The sequence below is a fragment of the Oxyura jamaicensis genome, chromosome 1 (assembly GCF_011077185.1).
Source record: "Oxyura jamaicensis isolate SHBP4307 breed ruddy duck chromosome 1, BPBGC_Ojam_1.0, whole genome shotgun sequence".
Taxonomy (NCBI): Eukaryota; Metazoa; Chordata; class Aves; order Anseriformes; family Anatidae; genus Oxyura; species Oxyura jamaicensis.
The window spans coordinates 59,406,148-59,429,433 of NC_048893.1; the positions used below are offsets into that span (position 1 = coordinate 59,406,148).

Genomic DNA, 23,286 nt, shown 5'->3' on the forward strand with positions numbered 1-23,286 from the left:
GCGGCCGCTGGGCTGCCGTGGCCTTGGCCGTGCCGCTGTCGGTGTCCGGGCGGCGGGAGGGGCCCGGGCAGCGCCGCCCGCCCCCCCGGCCGCTGTGGGTGGGGGAGCGGGAGCGGGCGCCCCGGGGGCTGGTGCGGCGGCTGGTGCTGGTGCTGCGGCTGGGGCTGCGGGCCTGCGGGCTGCTGCTACGCTTCGGGCCGCTGCTGCTGCTGTACCCGCTGAGCCGCCTGCGGCCCGGCCTGGGCGCCGTGTGGCTGCGGCTGCTGCGGAGGGCGGCCGAGGCCGCCGGCCCGACGTGCGTCAAGCTGGGCCAGTGGGCCAGCACCCGCAGGGACCTCTTCTCCGAGGCCTTCTGCGACGAGTTCTCCAAGCTGCACGTCGAGGTGAGCCCGCACCCCTGGGGCCACACCGACGAGCTGCTGAGGAGGGCCTTCGGCGAGGACTGGAGCCGCGTCCTCAAGTTCCAGAGCCAGGAGCCGGTGGGCTCGGGCTGCGTGGCGCAGGTGTATAAAGCCTACGCCGACCTCGCGGCTATCGCTGGCGCCCAGGCCAAGGAGCTGGGGCAGAGCTCGGAGTTACGGTCTGCTTCTGAAGCGTGGGAGGTGTCAGGCTTCAGAGGCCTCCTCAGGTGGCTGAGGAATAGGAAGAGTGAGGGGAGGTGGGAAGAGAGGAGCAAGGAGGAGCTGAGCACGGTAGGCTGCTCCCCTGAAAGCCCCCTGAGCAGAGCACGGCGTGTGGAGCAGATGGCCAAACCACCCCTGAGTGCAAACCCTTCATCAGCCAGACATCTCACGCCTGTAGCCATTAAAGTAAGTCGTACATCGTACTGGCAGCATACATCATACTGGCAGACATCTCAAAGTGGGGTGCACTGAACAATGCTAAGAAGACTTTAGCTCCTATGGAGATGAGTAGGCTGGCTAGGGCAAGGTGGAGCAACAGAAGTGACCCTCATCTCCCTGCCTAACTTTTCTCAGTGCTTTGGTTCCAGCCAGTTGCAATCCAGACAGCGGTGTCCCCAACTCGTGCCAGCCTGGAGAACCCAAGTACACAACCTGCCTGTGGCACCATTTGGCATGGTGCCTGGGTACCAGAAATGCCTGCAAAGGCCCAATTCATATAAAAAGAATGAATATTAATCTTGGTGTCACCTTTCAGAAAATGAGTCTTCTTTTCACATGAAGAAATCTGGAACAGATCGGTTCTTTCCAGCAAAGTTTATTTGAAGAAATTTTACATTTGAGCTGTTCCAAACGCTAGCCTGTAATACATGGCAGGAAGAGGGCAGGAGAATGAAAGCAATGGAAAATGGTACGGAGTGAAACTGTAGGCTTCAGCTGAAAAGTATTCCATCTGAAAAATCATAAAGTGTTTCTTTATGACTTAAGCCATGGCAAAGTAAGAATTCTCCTGAGGACTAGCTGGTGAAGCCTTTTTAGCACATAGTTTTAAATACTGGATCCCGTCTTTTTGGAAAATATCCTTTTAGCTGATTGAAAGAGACTACCGTTTTTACAGTGTTTTGGGAGTTGATCTCGCCACCGCTTTTTCTTGTGCAGGTCCTGCATCCTGGGCTAGCCCACCAGGTCCAGATGGATCTGTTTATCATGAAGATGGGTAGCCACATCCTTGGACTTCTCCCTGGATTCAAGTGGCTCAGTTTGACAGAGATTGTGGAGGAATTTGAGAAGCTTATGATGCAGCAGGTATGTACAGTGCCATGGTCTTTGCATACTGAAGTAAAACTGACCTTTTCCTTGCTTCTGACCAGCTCCAATTCCATCTGTACAGCTTCTTTTTAAAGGGTTAGGAGAAGGCTTGCTTATTTTCTAATTAATCAGTCACATAAAGTTACTGTAGGAAACCTGACATGCTCACAGTATAAAAAAGCAAAGCAACAGACAAGTTTACCTGTCTTTATTAGATTTTAAAACCTGTTTCAAGACTGAGTATGTCTTCTAGGAAGCAACCTGAACAGCTGATGAACATAGTGGCAGTCCTTTTTGCAGGACTGTGAAGGACAAGTGAACAGTGGTGAAAGGCCTCTCTGTAGGAAAAGAATCTCTCTGAACAAGTGCTCAGACGTTTTTTCTCTTTAGTCCTACGTACATGTTTACAATCTGTACTCGCTGGTTGTGTTTCTTAGCCTTGAGGTATATACACATTAGCATAATTAATATAGTTTTAAATGAGTTAATAACAGTCTATATTGTATCTTCATCAGACTCATAGTGTTGGCAAAGTTAAACTTTACAAGTAGGTCTGAAAACGTGTCCTGATTCACTAACGTCTTATAAAGACAAAGTACTGAAACGTCCTTACTACCAAATTTACAGATTTCCCTACAGAGTTTGTTACTGTTATATTTCTATTAAAACAAACCATTATCTGCTAATTTCATTTTTGTGCCTAGATTGCAGAGTCTGAAGTTTGTTTTAAACCTTTGAAAACATTAACTGTTTTTTTTTCTATTGCAAGAAATACACTCAAGCAAACCCATGTTGTAAGCGTTTCACTGTATTCGTATGGGACTCAAGGTCATTAGGGACCAGTCAAGTGGTGCAGAGCTTTTGCTGGATGCTCTGAAGACTCAGATTAGGAGGTGCTCAGGAGAGCATCTCATAGGCCTGTTGTCATTTTTAGTTCTCTTTGAAAGAACAAGAAATATTCCTGTGGTATTTCCCATTGCTGGGTGAGGGAGGTGAGGCAAGGTTATCTTCCCTCCCACGTCCTGTGCAGCAGCAGTGGACTGGAGAAGGTACAAGAATGTTGTTGGAGGGAGAGGTGGCCTTGGGTCAAGGCACTGGATCACTGAAAAGCTGGGGCTATGGCTTCTCATAGTGGATTATTTTGTGTCTTACAATATTTTTTTTCCTGCTGTCTGCCTGTCTATCTGTAAAGTGAGGCTAGGGCTGCAGTTCTCCCACCCTGTCCGCCTGCCTTGCTACTTGGACAGTAAGCTTTGGTTCAGGATCCATCTCAACCTGGAAAATAATGCAGTCCTGGTCTTTTTTTTTGAGACACCCCGCCCATATAGTAGGAGTAATTTGTATTTCTAAGGTGCTAGGAAAGGTATAAGCATGTAAGAAGCACCACTTTTTGTTCTGTTTTGATTCTGGCTTTCCGAACAGGTTTGTTGGTACCGTGCACTGCACCGTACAGCAATATCCTCATCGAGGATCCTGAAGATCTACTTGCATCTCTTTCTCAACCTGCTTTTGCTTTTTCTCCCTTGAGATTGACTTACGCTACGAGGCCAGAAATCTGGAGCGCTTCCGGCAAAATTTCCTAGATGTTGATTTTGTGAAGTTCCCAACTCCCGTTCGGCCATTGGTAACAACCGATGTTCTAGTGGAAACATTTGAGGTAAGAATTGCACAGTCTGGGAAGAGCGATAGCAGAGAGAAGGCCCTTAGGAGAACACTCTGAAGAGGCGTCTTGAGAACGAGCACTCGGGCAGAAGGATGCTTTTCTCTTATTTGCTTGAGGAGATCGGTGTCCTTCCTTCAGCGTCTCTTCCAGTCTGTTTGTAAACAGCGCATCCCAGAAGACAGGTGGCAGACACCTCCATGTAGAATTGAGAGCTTGGCTTGAAACCAAGCAGACAACAGCGTGCGCAGCCACCGTGTGCTTGTCTGTGCTTTGCAAACCAACGCCATGCTCCAGCTGCCCTCTGTGGTGGGTCAAAGCAAGGAGCTCAGCAATCTGGCACATTTTTTGATGCTTGTCCCACTTCCCTTGTGGATGTTTGAGTCACAGACCAAAGCTACTCTCAGCCTTAGGTTTTGTGCATGCAATCCTGGCAAGGGTATTTCTGCCCCAGGCTGTATCACATTCTTTTTCTAAAGAACAAACTGTTGCTTCTCTCATGTTCTCCATCACAGTAGGTACTGTCTCCACTGAGCTGGTCCTTTCTAAAGTATTCTTACTGCATTTCCTCAACTCAGCACCTACGTAAGGGTATGGGTGAAAGCGGGACACGGGGTGTATTTGACTCCAGCCCTGTCTTTATTTCAGGAGAGTGAGCCCATTTCGCGCTACCTGCATGCAGAGGTTGCCACAGAACTGAGGCAGAGACTCGCAAAGATGGGCATGGACATGCTGCTAAAGATGGTACGCACTTGGCTGAGGCTGGAAGTGAAGCTATTCAGTTGGGGTAATAAGGCACTATGGCTAAAGAGAGAACAGAGCCTATTTGCTTCCCACGTCTTCTGCCCTTCTCCCCATGGACTCAAAGACACAGCTGTGCCTTTTGGAGCCAGCCCATGGACGCCAGGTATTGTGGTAACCCAGGCCATGGGCTGCTAGGGCACTGCAGCTCCTGAAATGAGAGAGAGTGTCTACTTCGTGTGCAGTGTAACAAGGGCTGAGTAAAGCCTGGATTAGACACATCACCGCTGTAGGCTTTGATGCAGAGCTTCTTTAGCTGCAGAAGGGAGATCTGCTTGCACACAGTAGGGTCCTGCTGTGCAACGTGATCAGAGCATTGCTTACAAAACCCACTGATCGATTTAATGAATATTCATGTACTGCCTAAGTGCTGTAAAGTGTAACGTAGTTAGCAAATATCATGCTCTATGCAGATACTGTGGAAGCGATTCACTGAGAAAAAAAGCTAGCTATTATTTATTTATTGACCACTCCTCCAAAACTACCTTCTTTAAGGCAGAACTAAATATGGAGTAAAGAAAAACCAGCCAGGCTTAGCTTACAACTTAACTTCTGGCTGTCTAGTTCTTGTATTGCCAAAATAATCAAAAGTGATGTGGAAAGGAGTTCTGAGAGATGACACAGTTGGCTTCTGAGAAGCCATGAGAACTAGCAGGGAAGAGCTGCAAAAGAACCTCACAGTGCTGAGCAGGTGGGCAGCGAGTGTCGGATGGAATTCAGTTGATAACTGGAACCTTGTGCTAAGGCAGTGGATAGGCTGCAGCTACAACTTCATATGCTATGGCAGACCCTGAAATGGCTTTTACCACTCAGAAGAGCAATGGAAGAATTACAATAGATAGTTTTATGCTGATGTTAGATTTAATGGGTAGGAGCAATCCTCCGGATTTTAGGAGTAGAAAAGAGCAGAGAAGCTACATCATGGCTATATGTAAAACAAATACCTGTCTAGAATATTCTGCAGTTCTAGTCCCTCGCTGTGCATGACCTTCCATTTCAAGGGCTGTAATGGAACTAAGAAAGGTGCAGGGGAAGGCAGCTGGGACAATTACCAGTGTGGAATGGCTTCTGTGCAGGAATGATGAAATAACTGGGACTCTCAACTCTGAAAAGCAGAGAAATTGGAGTAGTTTATAATGCAGATATATAGAGTCATAGGTGTTAGAGAATAAATATGGATCTGTTTATGTTTTTTTAGAATAATAAGGAGGACATAAAAAAAATAACTGGTAACTTTTTCAGGCAGTGCTCAAAAACCCTCCTATTTTCACATTGCCATAATTATTTACATGACAACTAGATAAATTCATAGGTGGAGAAATCCATAAGATACAGAGAGAATCTAGGAAGTCCTGCAGCCTCAGGTTGCCAAGAATGTTGGTGGAGAAATATTACCTTGTGCTTGCCCTCTTGTCAGTCCTTTCTGCTGCTAACTGCTAGCAGAGATGGAGAAGTACTACATGCATTTGTTTCCTCGTCTAACTTTTCATTACTTTTCAGTACAGCTGTAAGGTGGGTTGATGTGCTTCACTGGACAAACTTAGCCATGCACTAAACCCCATACCAGTGAGTGGCCTGTTCTTACTCTTTGGCAAGGCCCTCCACTCTGCACTGAGCATAGGGTTAATAGTCAGAGAGAAGTACTGTTCCCTGTTGGGACTTCTTGCTGTTCTACCTGACCTCTAGCAGATGTGCAGGGTTGCTTCACACAGCTCTGCTGACTCACTCGGAGGGAGTAGTACCCACCCTGTTTCAGCAGGTTTGATCTGCAGCAGAAGCCATTTACTGTATTGCTGCCTGAGGTGATGTGTGTCAATAAGGGCAGGGAACAGAGCGGCAACAAACCCGCGCTGTTTGCCTGGGGTTTGGTGTGGGCAGGCTTGGTTGGAATCAGCTGCTGAGACTTGCTTGTCTTCTAGGTCTTTGTTGACAACTTTGTCCATGCTGACCTGCACCCCGGGAACATCCTGGTGCAAGGCACGGCCCAGGCCAGCTCCGGCTGCAGGGAGCAGACAGCCATCGTGGACCTGTGTGACACGCTCGTGGTGGAGGTGCAGCCGCCCCTCAGGCAGCTCTGCCTGGTGCTGCTGGACGCGGGGATCGTGGCGGAGCTGCAGAGCGCGGACATGCAGAACTTCCGCGCGGTTTTCACGGCTGTGGTCCAGGGCCAGGTGAGGCCTGTCATGGCATTACCTAGCTGAGGCTGGGGAAGGGATAGACCCGCAGCCTGGTGGCCAAAGCATAGTGCTCTTTGTTTCCCCTTACAATCTTCATCAGGAGGGGAGAGGAGACTTGCCAGCTGGGAAGCTATACCAGACACGGAGATGAGATGCTCCGCTAAAGCAAGGAGGCTGCTGGAGTGCAGTGATTTCAGTGGCCAGGGAGACTGAAGGTGTTTGACAGGAAGCGGCGGCTGCCCCTCCCTGGTTTGGAGTGCTTCTGATAGAAGCTGGGACTGCCTGGGGGCTGCTCCTTTCAGAGGCTGTTGCAGAATCTGTCAGATTTTGCTACAGAAGAGGAGGGAGTGGATTAAGATCTCAGTCTTCCACATGTTTCCTTCTGCACCTTCATCTTCCATCATTGTTATCTCAGTGTATGGAGAGGAGAGACAGCTAAATAGGCAGAGGAGGTCTGACATCGCCCAGGCTCCTCTGTATAAAGGGTACTACTTTCTCCTCCTTCGCACTTTAAAACACATTCTCAGATGGGCTAGAGAATCCAGTGTCAATGTCTCCTGTTCATTTTGAGGAAAAAGCATCTGTAATCATACTGGTGTGTTGCTGTTCCTCAGCTGTGGGCTGGATGGCTCATCAGCATATAGGATGGACACATTTTACCTTGGTCTAATCTGCTGAAGCACGCCCAAAAGTCAGTGCTAAAATCAATGTATTCAGGCCCATTCTGTACTGCCAGACTTACTTATAAGCTGATAAGCAAAAATTCTGAATGTTTTCTTGCAAGGCCTTCATGGCTGAGGTTGGGTGTAATTCGTGATATATAGGTGAAAAGCTTTACCCCCAAATCTCTGCCATGCCTGATCCTCTGGCTGTGTACATCACTGTCAGACACGTCATCCAAGAGGAGCTGTAATGCCCCTCACAAGGGTAGCGTGGATATGGTTCTTCCCCTGCTGCCTCCTCCTTTTCTTGCCAAATGTCCTGGTATAGAATCATCTCGCTCTTCCCTCCACGGTTTACAAATGGAAGGTCGGACTTAGCCTGTAGGGAGGGGTTAATAGATGCCCTTCTTTGCACTATCTCCTCCTCTGTTGAGAAGAAAATATTAATCCTGTGGATTTATTCCCACTCACCCCAAAACTTTTATCTGAGAGATGTTCTTTATGTTCTCTCCTACAAGACCTGCAATAGCAATAGAGCAGGCCTTCGCCAAATACAGGTTAAGAATTTCAGATCAGTTCGGCTTTTCCTGCACCTGCTTCTGTTGATTTCTTGTGTCTGTTGCTGGAATGGGGAAGCGTGGCCCTGGGAGTTCTCCCTGCAGTATGCCTCCTCCAGGAATCCACAGCAGAGGCCTTGCAGGGTTAACACCGTGCAGCTCCATGCAGGCCTGGTACCAGTGATCTAGTTCTGCTGATTTTTCTTTTCCGCTTGTTTCACAGGGGGAGAGAGTGGCAGAACTGATCCTTCATCATGCCCGTGCTAACCAGTGCCAGGATATTGAGCGATTCAAGGCCGAAATGGCAGAACTAGTGACCAAAGTCCGGGGGAACACCATTGCCCTGGGAAAGGCAAGTCCACCTACCCTCACGTACCTGTAATTCAGCGCAACTTTGCTTTCAAAATGGTCTGGGTGGAAAGGCCAGCTGTGATCCCCTCAGCACCACCAACCGGTACTTGGAGCTTTTAGTCCCTCAGATGGAGCAAAAGTCCCTAAAATCCTTTCTTATTTCCTTCAAACAACAACAACAACAAAAGTGTGTTTAGTTTTGTTTTTTTAAAAAAAATTCTAACAAGAACCAGGGGTCACAGCTGAACTCTGTATCTTAGGTAGGGTGGAGAGGATCATACTTTGATGTTTGCTGTTGTCAACCCAGTGATCTTGTCCCACCACCAGGACTAAATGCTAACAAACATTTTGAATCCTATCCGTCATGCGTGTGACTGTCTTGACCACATTTTTTTTTTTGATCAGCTGCTAACTTCTCCTTTTCTATTCCAGCTTCAGGTGGCAAATCTCCTCTCGAATGTCTTTAAATTATTGATGACCCATAAGGTGAGGTCCTCTCACTGTCTGCCCTCAGCAGCTGGGAGTTCATTTGGGGAGGTATAAGTACTGGGATCATGAAGGTCTGACAAGGAAAGGGATTGACTTCTGAAATGAACATCAAGGAGGGGGAACTGGCAGGGCATTCAAGGGTTGTAGGCATGCTATTTCTCAGGCCCTGATACACATGTGCTCAGGCAGGTTGGATACTACTGCAGTTTATAACCATGTGTGAGGAATCCTAAGCTTCTGCTACTCAGTATGGGGAAAAAATAACCCATTACCCTAGTTGGAACTGAAAAGTAAACTCTTGGGTTCTCTTAGGGCACTTCCCCTGAAACTGTGTTATTTTTTTACCCGCTGCTGGATGTCAGAGTGTTCTGAAACTCCAAATGATGAAGTTGCAGCATGGTTTCAGAATGGTTTTCATAGTTTCAGTACTTAAGCTCTCTCCTGCTTCTCCCCTTCCCTCTCTGCTTAGCCAGAGCTGGTACCTCTGTGAAATGGGCTCAGAAGAAAGGTCCCCTGAGTTCACTCAGTCTCTTGTGGTTCTAGGTGAAGCTCGAGAGCAATTTTGCTTCCATCATCTTTGCCATTATGGTTCTGGAAGGTCTTGGTCGTTCACTGGACCCTGAACTGGACATCCTAGAGGCAGCTAAACCACTGCTTATCAAAACTGCAGCTTCTGTCCTTGAATAGACTCCAGCAGCTGCTGCCCTCTCACCGTGCAGGGTTACTTGTGGTACCTGCGAGCTGACAGAAAGAAGCTGAAGGTGAGGACACTCACGTCTCAGGGAAATGCCATGTGGTGGTTACTCTCCATTAATGTTGCCTCCAGTCACGTCAGCCAAGCACCAGGCATGGGATGGTTTTAAGGCCTTCATTTGCCAGGAAGATTTTTCACAGAGGGAGAGTTCTGACTCTTAATGATTACCTGGTTTTATGAGCCAGCATGCTCTGGTAGTTTTTAACTGACATATCATGTCGTTCAGGTGTACAAAGCCACTGCAGCCTGACGAGGAAAGCAGTTTTACTGGTCTAAAAGTCTTTAAAAAGATGTTCAGTGATCAAGCTTGTTTTGAAATAAATCAGGTTAAGAATTTTAAGTTAATTTACTGACTCATCTGTCACTGTGGTATGAGAACTGATGTTCTGACACCTAAGCAAGCAATTCGGGATGAAAAAAGCCAGCAAGTCTCTTTGTCTTTTGTACTTTAACTTCTGCTTTTATTGTAGAAGTGTTCTGAGATCCTGCATGGAGTGGTCTGTTCTTGGTCATTCTGGATGATAAAAACAGACCAGTCGATAATTTTTTCAAACTCCCATACTCCAGCACAATGCTATAGGAGTCTGGATTATGAACAGCAAAAGAAAATATTTGACTTAACAGAAAAACTAATTCCATAATAAAAATATTTTTTTTGAGTATTTGTACTGGTCTTGGTTTTTGTTGAAGCTTAAAAAAAGTCTGTCCTCTCCCTGTGCTGCTGTCCTTCCCCCCCCCAACTCTCACCATAGTCAACTCAAAACCTGAACTAATATGCAGATGCTTGTTTTTGTTTTTGTTTTCTTCCCTGTGGTAGTTTTCAAAACAAAGTGTCCAAGGATTTTCCTAATGGACTGAAAACATTGTGAATGTTTAAATTGAATAATTAAAGTCATCAACAAATGAGCTAAGTCATACATGGCTTTTCAAGTCAATTATTTTAATAGTACTCTTAAAATTATTGTATGGCCTTATTTTTATGGTAAGAAATGGTATATGAATGATTGGAAATAAATACTGTAATACTAAATATTTTCCCAGATATGCTTTATATGAAATTGCAGCCACGCAGGGTAGCTGCAGCAGTCTGTTTTCAGAGGGCTAAGCAAAGAAGAGAAAGTACATATGTGGATGATTGTCTGTTTAATGGTGATTATAAAATGATGATTAGTGATACATAATTGAAGTCTGAAAAATAAGTTTAGAGTTCTGTTCAGTGTATTTAATTTACTTTAATAATTAAATGCTTCATTTCCAAATGATGGAGGATAAGAAGCAGCAGCAGAGTTTAATACTAACTTTTAAGATTTAGGCTTGTTTTTGTAAGCCTAGACAGACGTAAACTCATAACTACCTACATTATTGTCCCAACCAGTATATGATTTTGAGTATATGATTATGAACTGTCTTCTTAAAAAAAAAAGATAAGTCAAGGAACCCCTAAATTTCACATTAAAGAAAACCTATGTGCTACCACCAGGTCCCCCTCTCACCCAGCTGTGTGCATCTCCCCCTACCTGTTCCCACCCAGCTGGCACAGGTGCTAGACACAGCGCTCTGCAGTGCCATGTTCTCATCGGTTATGCAGGTCTTAGGCACAACCATCAACACTTCCACCAACAGCACATTCCAACCAACTTTATCCAGAGGCTAAATGGAGCTTAAACCAAATGGTAAGCTTCAGTGTCTGAGGCAGAGCTGTGCTTCACATGGAATTTGAAAATTTGCAGCAAGATGTAATTTTTTCAGACCTTAATGTGAAAAAAAAAACAAAAACAAAAAACAACCCTCAAAGCTTTTACTTTATACTCAGGTTCCTCTTTGTTTCCGTTCCCTTCCTTTTTTTTTTTTTTTTTTTTTTAAAAAATAAAAGCCTCAGAATGGTTCATGCATTTTATGGATCCTAAAGTTAAAGAGACCCCTTCTAGCCATTAAGACCTTAGAATAGTTTGTAAACATTGGGATGAGAGACCTAGCTTTAACCTTCATGTTTCGGGGGAAATCTAAAGGCATAACCTCTCCATTGTTGCTAGAGAAACACAGTCTAAGACTCAGTGCTAAGAAACTGCTGGCCATTCAAAAGATTAAGCAGAATTTCAAAGGGACTCCCTTTTGCAAGTTTTTTTTTTTTTTTTTTTTAAATATTAGAATCTGAGTTACAGTCCAGAAAACGCGTTACATGTTTCTATGTGTATACAGCACTTAAATTTTCTATCCAGTTTGGTTCTGGGTATTACTTAAAATTTATTTTTTATTATTTTATTTAAAATTTAATTTGTATTAATTTATATCTTAGCATACTTTATTGAAAAATAAAAAACTCCCTTCAATATAGCTTTGAGTGCTCCAGCAAATTGTGCCATGTCCATTCTCATTTCCTAAATACCTGTGTGAACTACATTTTTTGCTACCCAAAGCTGATAAAGGCATTCTCTGTGATACTGCTGCTGTATTTTATGCCTGTATTTTATGCTGTATTTTATGATGATATGACAAAGAGGGACAGCATTTCAGGATGTGTCAATAACCTCCTCCTCCCCTTTGTGAACAAAGGCACTGCCACTAATCAGCATACCATGTATTAGAAACACATCTCTTCTCCCCTTTCCTGTTGTGTAAAAGCATCTCTTGGTGTCTTAATATTTCTTTTCTGTGGAGGGGAAAAGGTGGTAGCGTGTCCCTGGGAGTGGCTGATGCCACACTTCACTAAGGAAAGCGAGTCATGCACTGCAGTTAGGGGAGCGAGGAGCCAGTTGCCTCCTGAGCTCTGGTTTGTAACTAGGTTACCCTACTTTCCCCACCCCCCTAGAAAAAGTTTCCTTTATGCCTTTTGGTTTTCTCTAAGTCATTCTTCCTCCAGGGAAATGCCCTGCATTTTATGAAGAATACTGACAGCGGAGGGATCTACACTCACCTGCAGCCCAAGTGGGATGGTTCCAAGCTGTCTTACCAGGTTTTCTGAAGGACCTCTCCTCTTACTGGATTCCTGCCCTGCCACCTACAGCAGCTCTGGACCCACAGCACTTCTGGCAGGAGGTAGCACAACTTTTGCATACGTGTGGACTTCTTTCCTATGGATCTCTGCAACTCAAGTGCGATGGGACACTTGCAAGAGTCAGTTGATAATGATGGACATTGCAGTGGATAATTTCTATTGTATTTTAGCATATACATTTTTTTTTTCATCCAGCTGGTCTCCAACTCTCCTTCCCCTTTTTTCATGTGATGTTAACATAGCAAGGTAAGTCATACGCCAGCATCACATAGCTGTACTTTCTATTTTCTGTTGTCCTTGACCTTTAAGAAATGTGCTCTTCTGGCCCTGTTCTGGAAGAAACACAGCAGGGCAGAAAGCTCCCAGAATTCAGCAGTGGAAACCTTTTCAGGCCTGTATTTAGTTCTCCTGCCAGCTTGTACAGTGGGATGTAATCTGTGCTGATGGCCATGCTACTTTACAGTAGCTGTGAGAGAGCTTGAGAGACTCATTCCCAGGGAGTTTCTTTTGACCTTCATTCTTCTAGGGTTGTTAGGCGTTGGAATAGGCTGCCCAGGGAGGTGGTTGAGTCACCACCCCTGGAGGTCTTTAAAAGACGTTTAGATGTAGAGCTTAGGGATATGGTTTAGTGGAGGGCTTGTTAGTGTTAGGTCAGAGGTTGGACTTGGTGATCTTGGAGGTCTCTTCCAACCTAGGTGATTCTGTGATTCTTGTTCTTCACTGATTAAAGTGCCTGGCCTGTGCCCTCACTTAACTCATTCCTTTCTCTGTCACTTGCATCTTGAAAGTAGTTAAAACGTGTCACGTGGTGCTCCATTCTGGATTGCCCCATGACTCACCAGCCCCAGACTACGACACTAAACTCTACTGGTGGACACTAAGCTCTACGGGTGCCGACTCCTGTGGAAACAGCTGCCCCCCTTCAGGGCCTTTGGGGCAGGATGGCAGCAGCACACTTGTGTTTCATATGAAGTACCAGTGTGGCTCTGCGTTGCAGACCTGGGCATGTCAGCGGGGTTGCTGCATACGCCTAAGACTGAAGAACATTTTGACAGAGGTGGGGGTCCACACAATGGCCAGAATAGTAACCCCAAGAAAAAAGGTTTTTAAGGGACAGAGCAGTGAAAATGGGTGCTGGCTGCAATGAAAGGGAAATAAAAGATCTTATCCATGAGTCCTAATTCCATTTGTCACAGCTGCACTCAGGCACCCAGACTGCAGCACACTGCCATACATCGAGGTGCAGAACAGGTTTGTGAACTGATCAGCACCTGCTTACCTGCTCTGCTGTTTCCTTACGCGAGCAGCGATGCCCGGAGCATCAAAAGATTCTGTTCCCTGAGGTACTGCTGAAGGTCACAGTGCTTTTGGTCTTCTTTTTGCACCTTCTCCTGTGAACGGTTTCTGTTCTGGAACAGTTTCCTTTTGGCAGCCTGATGCTGCTTTTGTTTCCTGTCCTGCTCTTGTGAGTCTTGCTTCAGCATTTGCTGCTGTGACTGCGTTCTGCTCTTCAGAAAATCCTATGTAAAAATAATGACACGTACAATTGCAAAGTCAGCTTTTACTCAGAATATAATCTACAATTATCACTGGCATAGCTCAGAAATAGGTGTATTTCATTAATTTGTTATTTTTTATCTATTTATTAATGACATAGACGGTGGGATTGAGTGCGCCCTCAGCAAGTTTGCAGATGACACCTAGCTGTGGTGCAGTTGATATGCTAGTGGGAAGGGATGCCATCCAGAGGGACCTGGACAGACTGGAGAAGTGGACCCACACGAAACTCCTGCAGTTCAACAAGGCCTAGTGCGAGGTGCTGCCTCTGGGCCTTGGTATTCCCAAACATCAGCATGGGCTGCGGGTGAAATGGATAGAGAGCAGCTCTGCAGAGAAGGACTTGTTGACATTGCCAGTTCACATCCAATTTTTTATCCACCAATGTGCACTTGCAGCCCAGAAAACTAACTGTACCCCTGGCCAGTAGGGCGAGGGAGGTGATTCTGCCCCTCTGCTCCCCTAGCCTGAGACCCCTTCTGCAGTGTTCAGCTCTCGGGCCACCAGCAGAAGGACGTGGAGCTGTCGGAGTGAGTCCAGAGGAGGACCACAGCGCTGATCAGAGGGCTGGAGCACCTCTCCTCTGAAAAGAGGCTGAGAAAGTCGTTCAGCCTGGAGAGGAGAAAGCTCCAGGGGGACCCTACTGCAACCTTTCAGTACTTAAAAGGGACTTATCAGAAAGACAGATTTTTTTTTTTTTTTACAAGGACATGTAGTGATAGGGCAAGGGGTAATGGTTTTAAACTGAAAGAGGGTAGATTTCGATTACATATAAGGAAGAAATTCTCTACTATGAGGTTGCTGAGGCACTGGAACAGGTAGCCCAGAGAACCTGTGGATGCCCCATCTCTGGAGATGTTCAGTGTCAGGTTGGATGGGGCTTTAGGCAGCCTGATCTAGTGAGACGTCCCTGCCCATGCAAGGGGATTTGATCTAGATGATCTTTAAGGTCCCTTCCAACCTAAACCATTATATGATAATCTGTGAAAATTCATTCCTTGCATGCAGGAAGACTGCTTCTATGACAGATACAGAAAAATTCACTTCCCATCTTTGATCTGTATGCGTGTTAAAGAGAAGTTAACATTTAAGAGTTTCATTTATGTATCTCCAAATGTTGTAAGTACTTTGGATATAAAACAGGTGAAAGACAAATACTCTAGAAGGCGCTATAGTTGGAAACACAGTAGCACTACAGGTAAAACTTTTCTGAAGTGTCCCTTACCAGCCTTTCTTTTTCCTGTTCAAAGCTCCTTTCATTGCATTCTGCAAGAAAATTCTCTCTCTGCAATCGCCGTGTCTTTAAGAACTGCAGCCTCTGACTTGCCTTTCTGTTCTCCTCCTCTGACAAGAAGGATTCCTTCCTGCTCCGCTCTGACCATGCTGCTTGAAGCGATGCCATGTGCTGCAAAGCTCTGTCTTTGTGCTCCAGCTGTTTCTCCAACCCTTGCAACATTCTCTGATGCAATCGCTGCCTGTTTCCAAAACAAATTGTCTTAAATTTCTCAGAAAATAAAAGCAATTAAAAAAAAAGTGCCTAAAATGAAAAGCAGATATTCTGGCAATCTGTGCTCAGTTACTATTACAGGACTCTGTTACATTATGAAGATTAAGCCTGTATCCTAAACAGAGGTGACAAAACCCAAAGATGGGCTGGTGCCTGGTGTGTGCTAACTGCAGCCATGTGCTCACCTGACTACATAACCTGGCGTGGCTCTGTGTTCTTGGCCCTGAAGACCAGGAGCCAAGGAAATGGACTGAAGGACAAGTGGCTGTAGGACAGGTCCAGGCAACTAGGTGGCCGTATGTATTGGTGGTGGTGCCACAGGGGCAAGAGAAGAGATGGAAGGCCGTGGGGCAAGGACCTGCTAAATGTAATTGGACTGTGGGGCCAGAGGCAGGGGGTGGGGGAAATAAAAGGACTCTGGCTCTGAGGATGAGATTGAAGGGAATTTGCCCTCGAGCTAATGCTGAAGGCGTTGGGTCCATTGGCACCTCCTCACTCATACCTCACGCATCAGTTTTATTCCCATTAGTGAACCATCATGACCACTCTGCAGGCACTAGCATAATGTGCAACGTGTGATGTTAAGAGACTGAATGAGCGCACCGAGGAGTGGAGATCTCTAATAAATGCCAGATGGTTGGCAAAAGCAAACAAAATAAAACAGCTCCTAGGTATTACCTCTGGTTGTTCCGGCGTAGCTGACGTCGGAGAGCTTCTTCCTCTTGCTGCTCTTGCCTCTTCTGCTGCCTCTGTTCCTCTTGTCCCCTTTTGTACTCAATCTTGGCTCTGTTGAGGTCCGTCTCTTCCCATCTCTCTTGAGATGCACTGTTAAGGACTGATTTCTATGAAAATAACAATACTGTATGTATTACAGATTCCTTATCAGACATTATTAAAAAAATAACTATCTGCCTCGCTCTGGAGAAACAGAAAATCTTCCTGGATTTCATTGCAGTTATACTAACTCACTTCCTGTTGTCCAGGACTTCTACCCGTAGTCAAGAAGTCTTCATGTTTTCTTCAGCAGTAACTGCATTTCAGTGCTGGGCAGTGTTTCTAAAGTGCATTTTAAATGCACTGTGCTGTGAGAAGAAGCATGTACAAGGCTTCTCTTCACAGCTACAGTGCAATATTTAGTTCCTCTCTACTCCTCACAGTGCCCTACATGAGGGAAGGAGCAAGGAAACATCACCAGGACTTAGATGTGCATTCCAGTTACGTTGCTAGAGATGTTTAGAGCTAACACAGAGTTTCCACACAATATTTTGCTCTCTCTGATTTATTCTCACTTCTACTCCCAGCAACAATTAGCCATTAGCCACCTTTCTGAAAACATAATGACTCCTTCCAGGTCTTTCTGGAGGATATCTCCAATATCATGAGCTGGGAAACCCTACAGGACCTTCAAAGAATGCCCACTGCCTCCTCATTATTACTATTCCTGGCAGACTCACATAGCATTTTGACAGAGAACAGCTTGTTAAGAGAAACCAGCGAGTTCCTCGGCATAATAAGAACCTTTGTTCCTCAGTGTGTTACTGTGCTTTGCAAAATTGCACCCTGTGAGTGGTTTGTGATTAATGGCTTCTGGAGGGAAAGATCAAAGAAAAAAAAAAAAATCAAAGGTGTTTCATAGGTGGGAGATGAACAAATAATGTTATCTAGCAGGCTAAGGACTGGCCTAAGGATCAGGAGACTTGAGGTTCCACCCCAGCCCTGACGTGCATTCCCTGCCATGGAATTCAACTGGCTAGGTAGACTTTCTCCGTTTTACTCTCAGGATCTGTAAGAGATGAATAATTCCCTCCTATCCAGCTGAGCTGGTTGAAAGGATAATTTAGGAAAGATTACATCTAAAATAAAATAATAATTAAAAAAAAATCAGAAGTGCAGAGCACAAATACCAGAAATGTCCTGTTCCTGTACATCACTGACTCCCAAGCGGAAACTTTATGTTTCTTGTTATGCATAGCCATTATTTTACATGTGCATATATATATATCTATATGTATATATATATTTCAGTAAAAACCTTTGAGAAAGATCAAATGAGAGCATATTCTCACTTGACATAAACAAATCTCCCAATCCTAATAGCTAAGAACTCGTTTGGACAAGTACTTACTGTAATGCTTTTGTCTTTTAGAAGATGCAGGAGGTTTGTGGATCTCCTAGCCTGCGCACTGGAGGTGCTGTGTGGCCTCTGTACACGCAGAGCTGACTCAATGGCCAGCCTGTCTTTCTCCAGTGATTGATTCACTCTGTCAAAGAAGCTTTGTCGCCTGAACGGACCCACAGCACTGGTTCCTAGGGAAGGGCTCCTTTGGGAAGGCTGGAGTGGAGCTTCTGCCACTCTGGACTCAGGAAGGCCTTTAAGATAAATTAGAGCAGGGACATATGAAGTTACAGGTAACTTATAAAAAGAAAGCAGATAAAAAAGGAAAAAAAAAAAAGTATTTTCACATAAAATATGTTCAAGTAAGACTTTTATAACTAAGTGTCAACATTTTCCTCTGATGGAGTGAGACGTTTCTTAGTCTCCTCAGATAAGGTCCCGGTGTTCAAAAAACAAGCTTACCTTTGCCATCAACCAAGACTTTTTACAAGATTACTTTAACACAAGATCATTGACTGCACTTACAGCTACTCAGTTTAAGGATTTCTTTATGTGGTATTTTGCAAACAGACATGAGAATCTTCTGCCAATGCTCTGAGACAACCAACACTAATACATTTCTTGACACTGCAAAACCTGAGCTCTAAATCCCACTGAGAGACAGGAGAAATTAGCTTGGGTATCAAACTGTGCTAACACAGTTATCTAGTTTTTGGGTGACTGAGAACATGGGCAGAGTTTGCTTGCACCTTTCTGCTAAGGACAACATGGACTTGAGCAGCAGTTACTGCATAGAATGATGGTGGAACGCCCCCTGGGAGGAAACATGCCTTTCTGTGACTCACTCCCTCTAACAGCACTGTCACAGAGCACTACAGAAGCTAGAATACTTGGAGAAAACTGGGCTTCCAGAATCCTTACTGAAATGCTTACATTTGTCACAGAGCTAGCTTCAATGAGAATGGCACCAACTTGATTAAGAGCACAATCCAAACCCTTTGAATGACAGGGGAGCAGAACTTTAATCAATGACATTATAAAGTAATCATTTAATAAGAGGATAACTGTTTCCTGCTGAACAGTCCTGGTGAAATCAGTTTGTCATCTGTAGTCATAGCTAACATTACAGATGAATTTTTAAAGTAAGGTGTTTATAAAAATAATAATGGTAGAGTGAGCATTAGGATAAAAGTTAAGGGAACTCAAAAGCTCAAAAGCTGCTGCTCTAGTAGCTATAAATGCCAGAAAAAACAACACCCCAACTTCCATCTGAAGAAGAGTTCCATCTTGAGAAAAAGACGAACAACTTCTCAACCCAAGCTGCCATTAATACCTACGTACTGCATTGTGCTGGCTGTATGCAGCATGGCATTATGACATTTTCTTTTGATGCATCAAGAACTATGGCAATAGAACATGCTGGGCCGCTGCAATGATTTTTTTTAAGATATTTTTATATTTGGATAAAACAGCTACGATTTCAGTACCGTGATTGTGTTTAAAATGAGCATCAGTTTCAGCATCCTGCTGCCTGCTGCCTGCTTCCTCCTTGCGGACTGCCTCCATTAGCCAGCTGTCCGTGCTGACAGCTGCATCAACCATGGTAGCATGAGCCGGCTCCCTCTGGGGACTCTAGAAACAAGAAGAAACACAATCATAATCCAGACCTGATAAGGAAAAAGTTGGTTTAATGAACTTGCAGTGTGAGATGTTATGCTGCAACTCGAGTTCGAGAAAGAAAAAAAAGCACATGGGTGTTCTTTACTGAAGAAATGAAGAACTCTTAAGTAGAGTAGCTTCTGATAACTTTATGGTTTTCTCCACATCTTAAAATGACCTAAAAAATGACAGTACTACTGCCTTGAAGGGTCTAAAGTGGCACAGAGAGATCAGACCAGAGGACCTCTGGCAGGAAGACAGTGTTCCTGGCACATGCCAAAAATCCACATCGTAACCCTTGCAGAGCAATGAAAAAAAACTTGGCAGTAGCTGGTACACATGAACCTCCTCCTTGCTGACCCTCGCTGAGTACCCTGTTCACACGTACCAGAACAACTATGAAGGATCACAAAAGGCCTTTGATTCACAGGAGTGATGCCTCTGCCATTGTTTATTTTAATAGAATTATGCCAGGGACTGCCCTTATGTTGAGGGATCCTTACTGGAATCCTTATTCAGCGTGAAGTCTTTTGTCTGACACTTTTTCCTGCCTTTAGGCAGAGGCAGGATGTAGAGGAGCTGGGCTAAGTGACACTTCTCAGATCCTGCATCTGTGGAAGAGGTTTTAGGAGTCTGCTCCAGCCAGTGACAAAGAATGACAGCTTCTAGCTCTTCCCCAGGTCAAAGGATTAGGAAGACAATGGGGAGTAAAGTCAGAGGGTCTCCATTCTTTAGCAGGCATACACAAGGGTCACACCCAAAACCTTTTGTAATTTTGTGGTACCAAGAGCAGAAAAGGTAAGGTAACGCACCAGAAATTATACAAATAGCAAATTGTGTGTTAAGAGGCAGTATGAAGCACTTTTTACCTTCTTAGGATCTAAAACCTCATTGTCCTCTTCCAAACAAGACTCAGCATCATTTGGAGCATTGTCTGTCTTCAATCTCTTCTCTTCCTTTTTTTCTTCCTCTCTCAAAACACTTTCTGAAGAGGAAATCCTCACTTCAGACAGTTGCTCTTCTATTTCCTTGCTGAGCTCTTCGGTAGCACAGCTTGCTCCTGGCACAAAGGCATCTTCTTGCTGCACTTTGTGCTCCGTGGGCTGAGGGTGTTCGTGGGCTGCCAGGCAGCAGTGGGGAAGCAAGGTGCACCTACAGCTGCACGTAGCACAGGCCTGAACTGAATGCAGGCCGCTTGGCCAGCACTCCAGAGGTGAGCGACCCCGTCTGCGATGCCCTGAAGGTCTGTAACCCGGTGTCACGACGTACGGGTAATCCAAGCTGGACTCCACCACCAGCTGCCTGGCCGCTAGAGGCATCTGCAGTTCCAGGATGATGCGCTTGCTGAGGGGCAGGGGGATGCGCAGGGCTTGGTCGGGAGGTACCTCCTTGGTCTGCCCGTTCCAGAAACTGACAAGCACTCCCTTCCGATTTTGTGCTGAGCATATTAGAAAAAAGAAAAAGGTATTAGAAACCTGTGTGAGGAATCTCTTAGAAACCAGCAAATAAAGTAACAGCATGAGGTACAGACAATTTTGTAGCAGCTTACATGATTTTTTCTTTAAAGGTTTAGAATTTGTCCTTTTGAAATTCCTATGAAGTGGCAAAAGATAATAAATCTCCTACTAACCAGAGCGAGACAGGATTTTATCCTGCCAAAGCTAGAAACTAGACTAAGAGATTATTAGGTGAAACTCATGAGGGCCAGGAGCATTTTTCTCCTTGTGTTGGTAGGACACCCCCCCCCCCCAACAAGCCCACCTTGTTTTTTTAAGACATTTCCACTCACAGAACAAAACAAAGGCTGATTCTGGGGGTGGTGTTAATTCTAGCACTGAAAAGGAACAGGATGTGTAGGGCCAAGGGCAAAGAGACAAGGATGAGAAACCAAGCAGCAGGTGGTGAATTCTCCATGGCTGTGACTGTTTTCTCTTCTCTGTATTGTGACCAGCAGCTGTGGCGAGTTTAGCACTGATTAGGAAGCCAATACCTGTACCTAAACGTGCCTCCTCATTCTCCATAACCTTTAGCACAGTGCCTGGGCCAAAACGCCCCGCTTTAGCCTCCCATGGTGCCAGGACCCTGTCTCCTGGAGCGAGTGGCTGTCGCCTGGCATCTTCGTAGTGGAGGATGTCGTAGAGAGGCGTTTCCTGCATGCGAAGCTCCACCTTCCCTTTCAGAGCACGACTTTTGTCAAACTCGATTACGAAGCGTTCCCTTGAGCCCTACGAGAGTAAAGCATGCAGTTTGCAAGACAGATATCTGGGTCCAATTAACAGCCAAACACAAGTGCTAAGAGGGGAATGGCAGAAATCCCAGGAAGCACAATGTGATCTGTGCATGCAGTTGTCCTCCTCCACCAGGTTTTTCACTGTCCCATGTCCATGGTGGACTTTAAAGTAATTAAAAAGCTGGGGCTTAAGGGGCTTGACAGCCATTCTCTTCCCTTCCTTTTGGGCTTGGAATTTAGTAGGCTTACCTGGCTCAGACGAGCACAACCAGCATCCTAAGAAAGAGCATTGCCAGGAAAACCATCCATCCAAGTAGCCAAAAGAAGCTGCTGCATATAACGCAGCTAGTTACATCGTAATCAAAAGGACAGGAAACCTTTAAAAAGTCAGTAAAAAGCCATAGCTGCCACAAATTTGAGTACTTAAATTTAAGCCTCCAGCAATGGGTGTGGGGCTGATTCTGCTATGAAAATCACAGCCTTCTCTGCAGGTCTGTGAGAGCCCTCACACAAATAATGCTGTTGGCCAACACCTGTTCCACCCCACACAGCTATCCTGGCATCACCACTTACTTAACTAGCCCCTGAGCTGGAAAATGGACTGGATTTTTAAAGAAAGACTGCAGGGGGAAACTTCTGTCTGGCATCCTAAGTTATGTCACAGATTCCAGAAACACGGAAGAGAACAAGGAAAGCTCTCAGTTCAGTAAGGAGGAAGTGGGTCCTGCAGGGGGACATTCTGGATCGCTATTACCACGACTGTTTACCCAATTGACTGTGCTGCTAGGCTGCACAGTGAAAGTAGACAAGAGGGATATCAAGGACCTGCTCAGTTTGTCTCATAACCCCTGAAAATGATTGATTTCCAGGCTGCTTCTACATGCTGGACTCTTCACAGTAAAGAGCCAGTCATGGTCACAAAGGGAAGATGAATGCAGGGTGTGGGGAGAGAACTGTGGTCACAAAGTGTGCAGGCTCACAGGAGAGCCACCCTACAGCAGAGCCATGGCAAGGCACGGGAAGGACAGGAAAAAAGACACACGGAGCCCAGGGAGAGCGCTTTACAAGCATCGTTCCCAGTGAATAGCTACCTTCACCTCTTGTGCAACGTGGCCCAGGTAATAATAGCCATCAGCCTCTCTCCTTGCCAGCACACGAGCTCCCCTCAGGAAACTGGAAGCCTCTGAGGATGAATGAATGAAATTCCTTTTTTCTGAGGATACCAAGGGCATGCAAAGGGAATCTGGGTTCCATGTGCACACAGGAAAGCTGTAGGAAACAAATCCAAGAAGTAAAGACTGTGGTAAGAGAACTTCGGCAGCTTGCTGCAATGGAAACACACTAAACCCACATGGGATCCCTCCAGCCCTACCCTGCCCTGCCCAACTGTCTTTGTTTCCTAGCTTTTTTAGTTCTCTGCACGATCAGTGACCCATCTATAGCTTTTGAACTTACTGTGTCAGTGGACATCCTGGCAGCACAGAGCCAAAATGATCTTTATTAGCCGTGTGACAACACTGGACGTGTGAGATGGGCATGGAGCTTATCTGGAGGGGGAAGGAGATGGAAGCAGAATATGAGCATGACTTTTGAACACTCAAATCCCTAAACAGGAGTATTGTTTTTTAAATGGAAGTTTACTTTCCAGTATGATACTTCTCTTCAATATAATTTTTACATCATAAATTTTGCCATACTGTGCTCTTTATCTGTAAGCTTATCACAAATGATCTTGATTCCTTAAACTCAAGAAAGAAAAGACTATCCAAAAAAATGCTACAGAATGTAACCATTGGAACCTATCATCATTTTATTCTACTGTGAAGGAAGCACTAAGGATGTGATTTTAAAATCAGAATAGTTTTACTTTCTCGTTATTATGACATTTGGTTAATTGATTTTAGACCCCGTGGCTTCCTCCCTGTCAGTCTGTCCCTGCCTCCCAAACAACCTGTGCAGACAACCTGTGGTTGCTCCTCTTGCGACCTGCTTCTTACACAGAGAGCTGAACTCTTCCAGCAAGCGTGAGCTGTAAGGTCAATGAAAGGAGCAGAAGTCAGGT

The 23,286-nt window shown here is 45.3% G+C and overlaps 2 protein-coding genes across 5 annotated transcripts; one reads left to right on the forward strand and one right to left on the reverse strand.

Annotated features, from left to right (window-relative positions):
• Positions 1-11: 11 nt before the first annotated feature.
• Positions 12-9,819, forward strand: ADCK2 (aarF domain containing kinase 2; the record flags this gene model as incomplete). Its single annotated transcript, XM_035342759.1, has 8 exons — positions 12-809; positions 1,560-1,706; positions 3,238-3,366; positions 4,018-4,113; positions 6,090-6,341; positions 7,790-7,918; positions 8,350-8,403; positions 8,950-9,819. Coding segments are annotated over 8 exons (1,749 nt in total), but the record flags the coding sequence as incomplete, so codon positions are not given.
• Positions 9,820-13,123: 3,304 nt separating this feature from the next.
• Positions 13,124-22,748, reverse strand: LOC118176020 (trichohyalin-like). 4 transcript variants are annotated; one of them, XM_035342746.1, is made up of 10 exons: positions 22,680-22,748; positions 22,316-22,493; positions 20,756-21,219; positions 20,544-20,667; positions 19,864-20,432; positions 18,823-18,967; positions 17,345-17,589; positions 15,898-16,061; positions 15,040-15,187; positions 13,124-13,675 (listed from the first exon to the last, which is right to left on the reverse strand). In XM_035342746.1, the coding sequence occupies exons 5-10, from the start codon at positions 20,311-20,313 to the stop codon at positions 13,451-13,453; spliced, it is 1,377 nt and encodes a 458-aa protein (XP_035198637.1). In that variant the 5' UTR covers positions 20,314-20,432; positions 20,544-20,667; positions 20,756-21,219; positions 22,316-22,493; positions 22,680-22,748; the 3' UTR covers positions 13,124-13,450. The 4 variants fall into 4 exon arrangements, with proteins under 4 accessions (XP_035198637.1, XP_035198625.1, XP_035198629.1 ...); XM_035342757.1 differs by having other exon boundaries at positions 13,455-13,675; positions 14,942-15,187; positions 22,680-22,747; XM_035342734.1 differs by lacking the exon at positions 20,544-20,667 and having other exon boundaries at positions 14,938-15,187; positions 22,680-22,747.
• Between the last annotated feature and the right edge of the window lie 538 nt (positions 22,749-23,286).

Bases quoted from the DNA above. Each gene is read 5' to 3' on its own strand.
- LOC118176020 (XM_035342734.1), bottom strand. From the start codon at position 20,313: ATGCCTCTAGCGGCCAGGCAGCTGGTGGTGGAGTCCAGCTTGGATTAC. The intron at 18,968-19,863 runs GTAAAAAGTGCT...TCTTGTTTCTAG, and splicing joins AGGTTTTAGATCCTAAGAAG to AGTCCCCAGAGGGAGCCGGC. The intron at 15,188-15,897 runs GTAATACCTAGG...TTTTGGAAACAG, and splicing joins CTACGCCGGAACAACCAGAG to GCAGCGATTGCATCAGAGAA.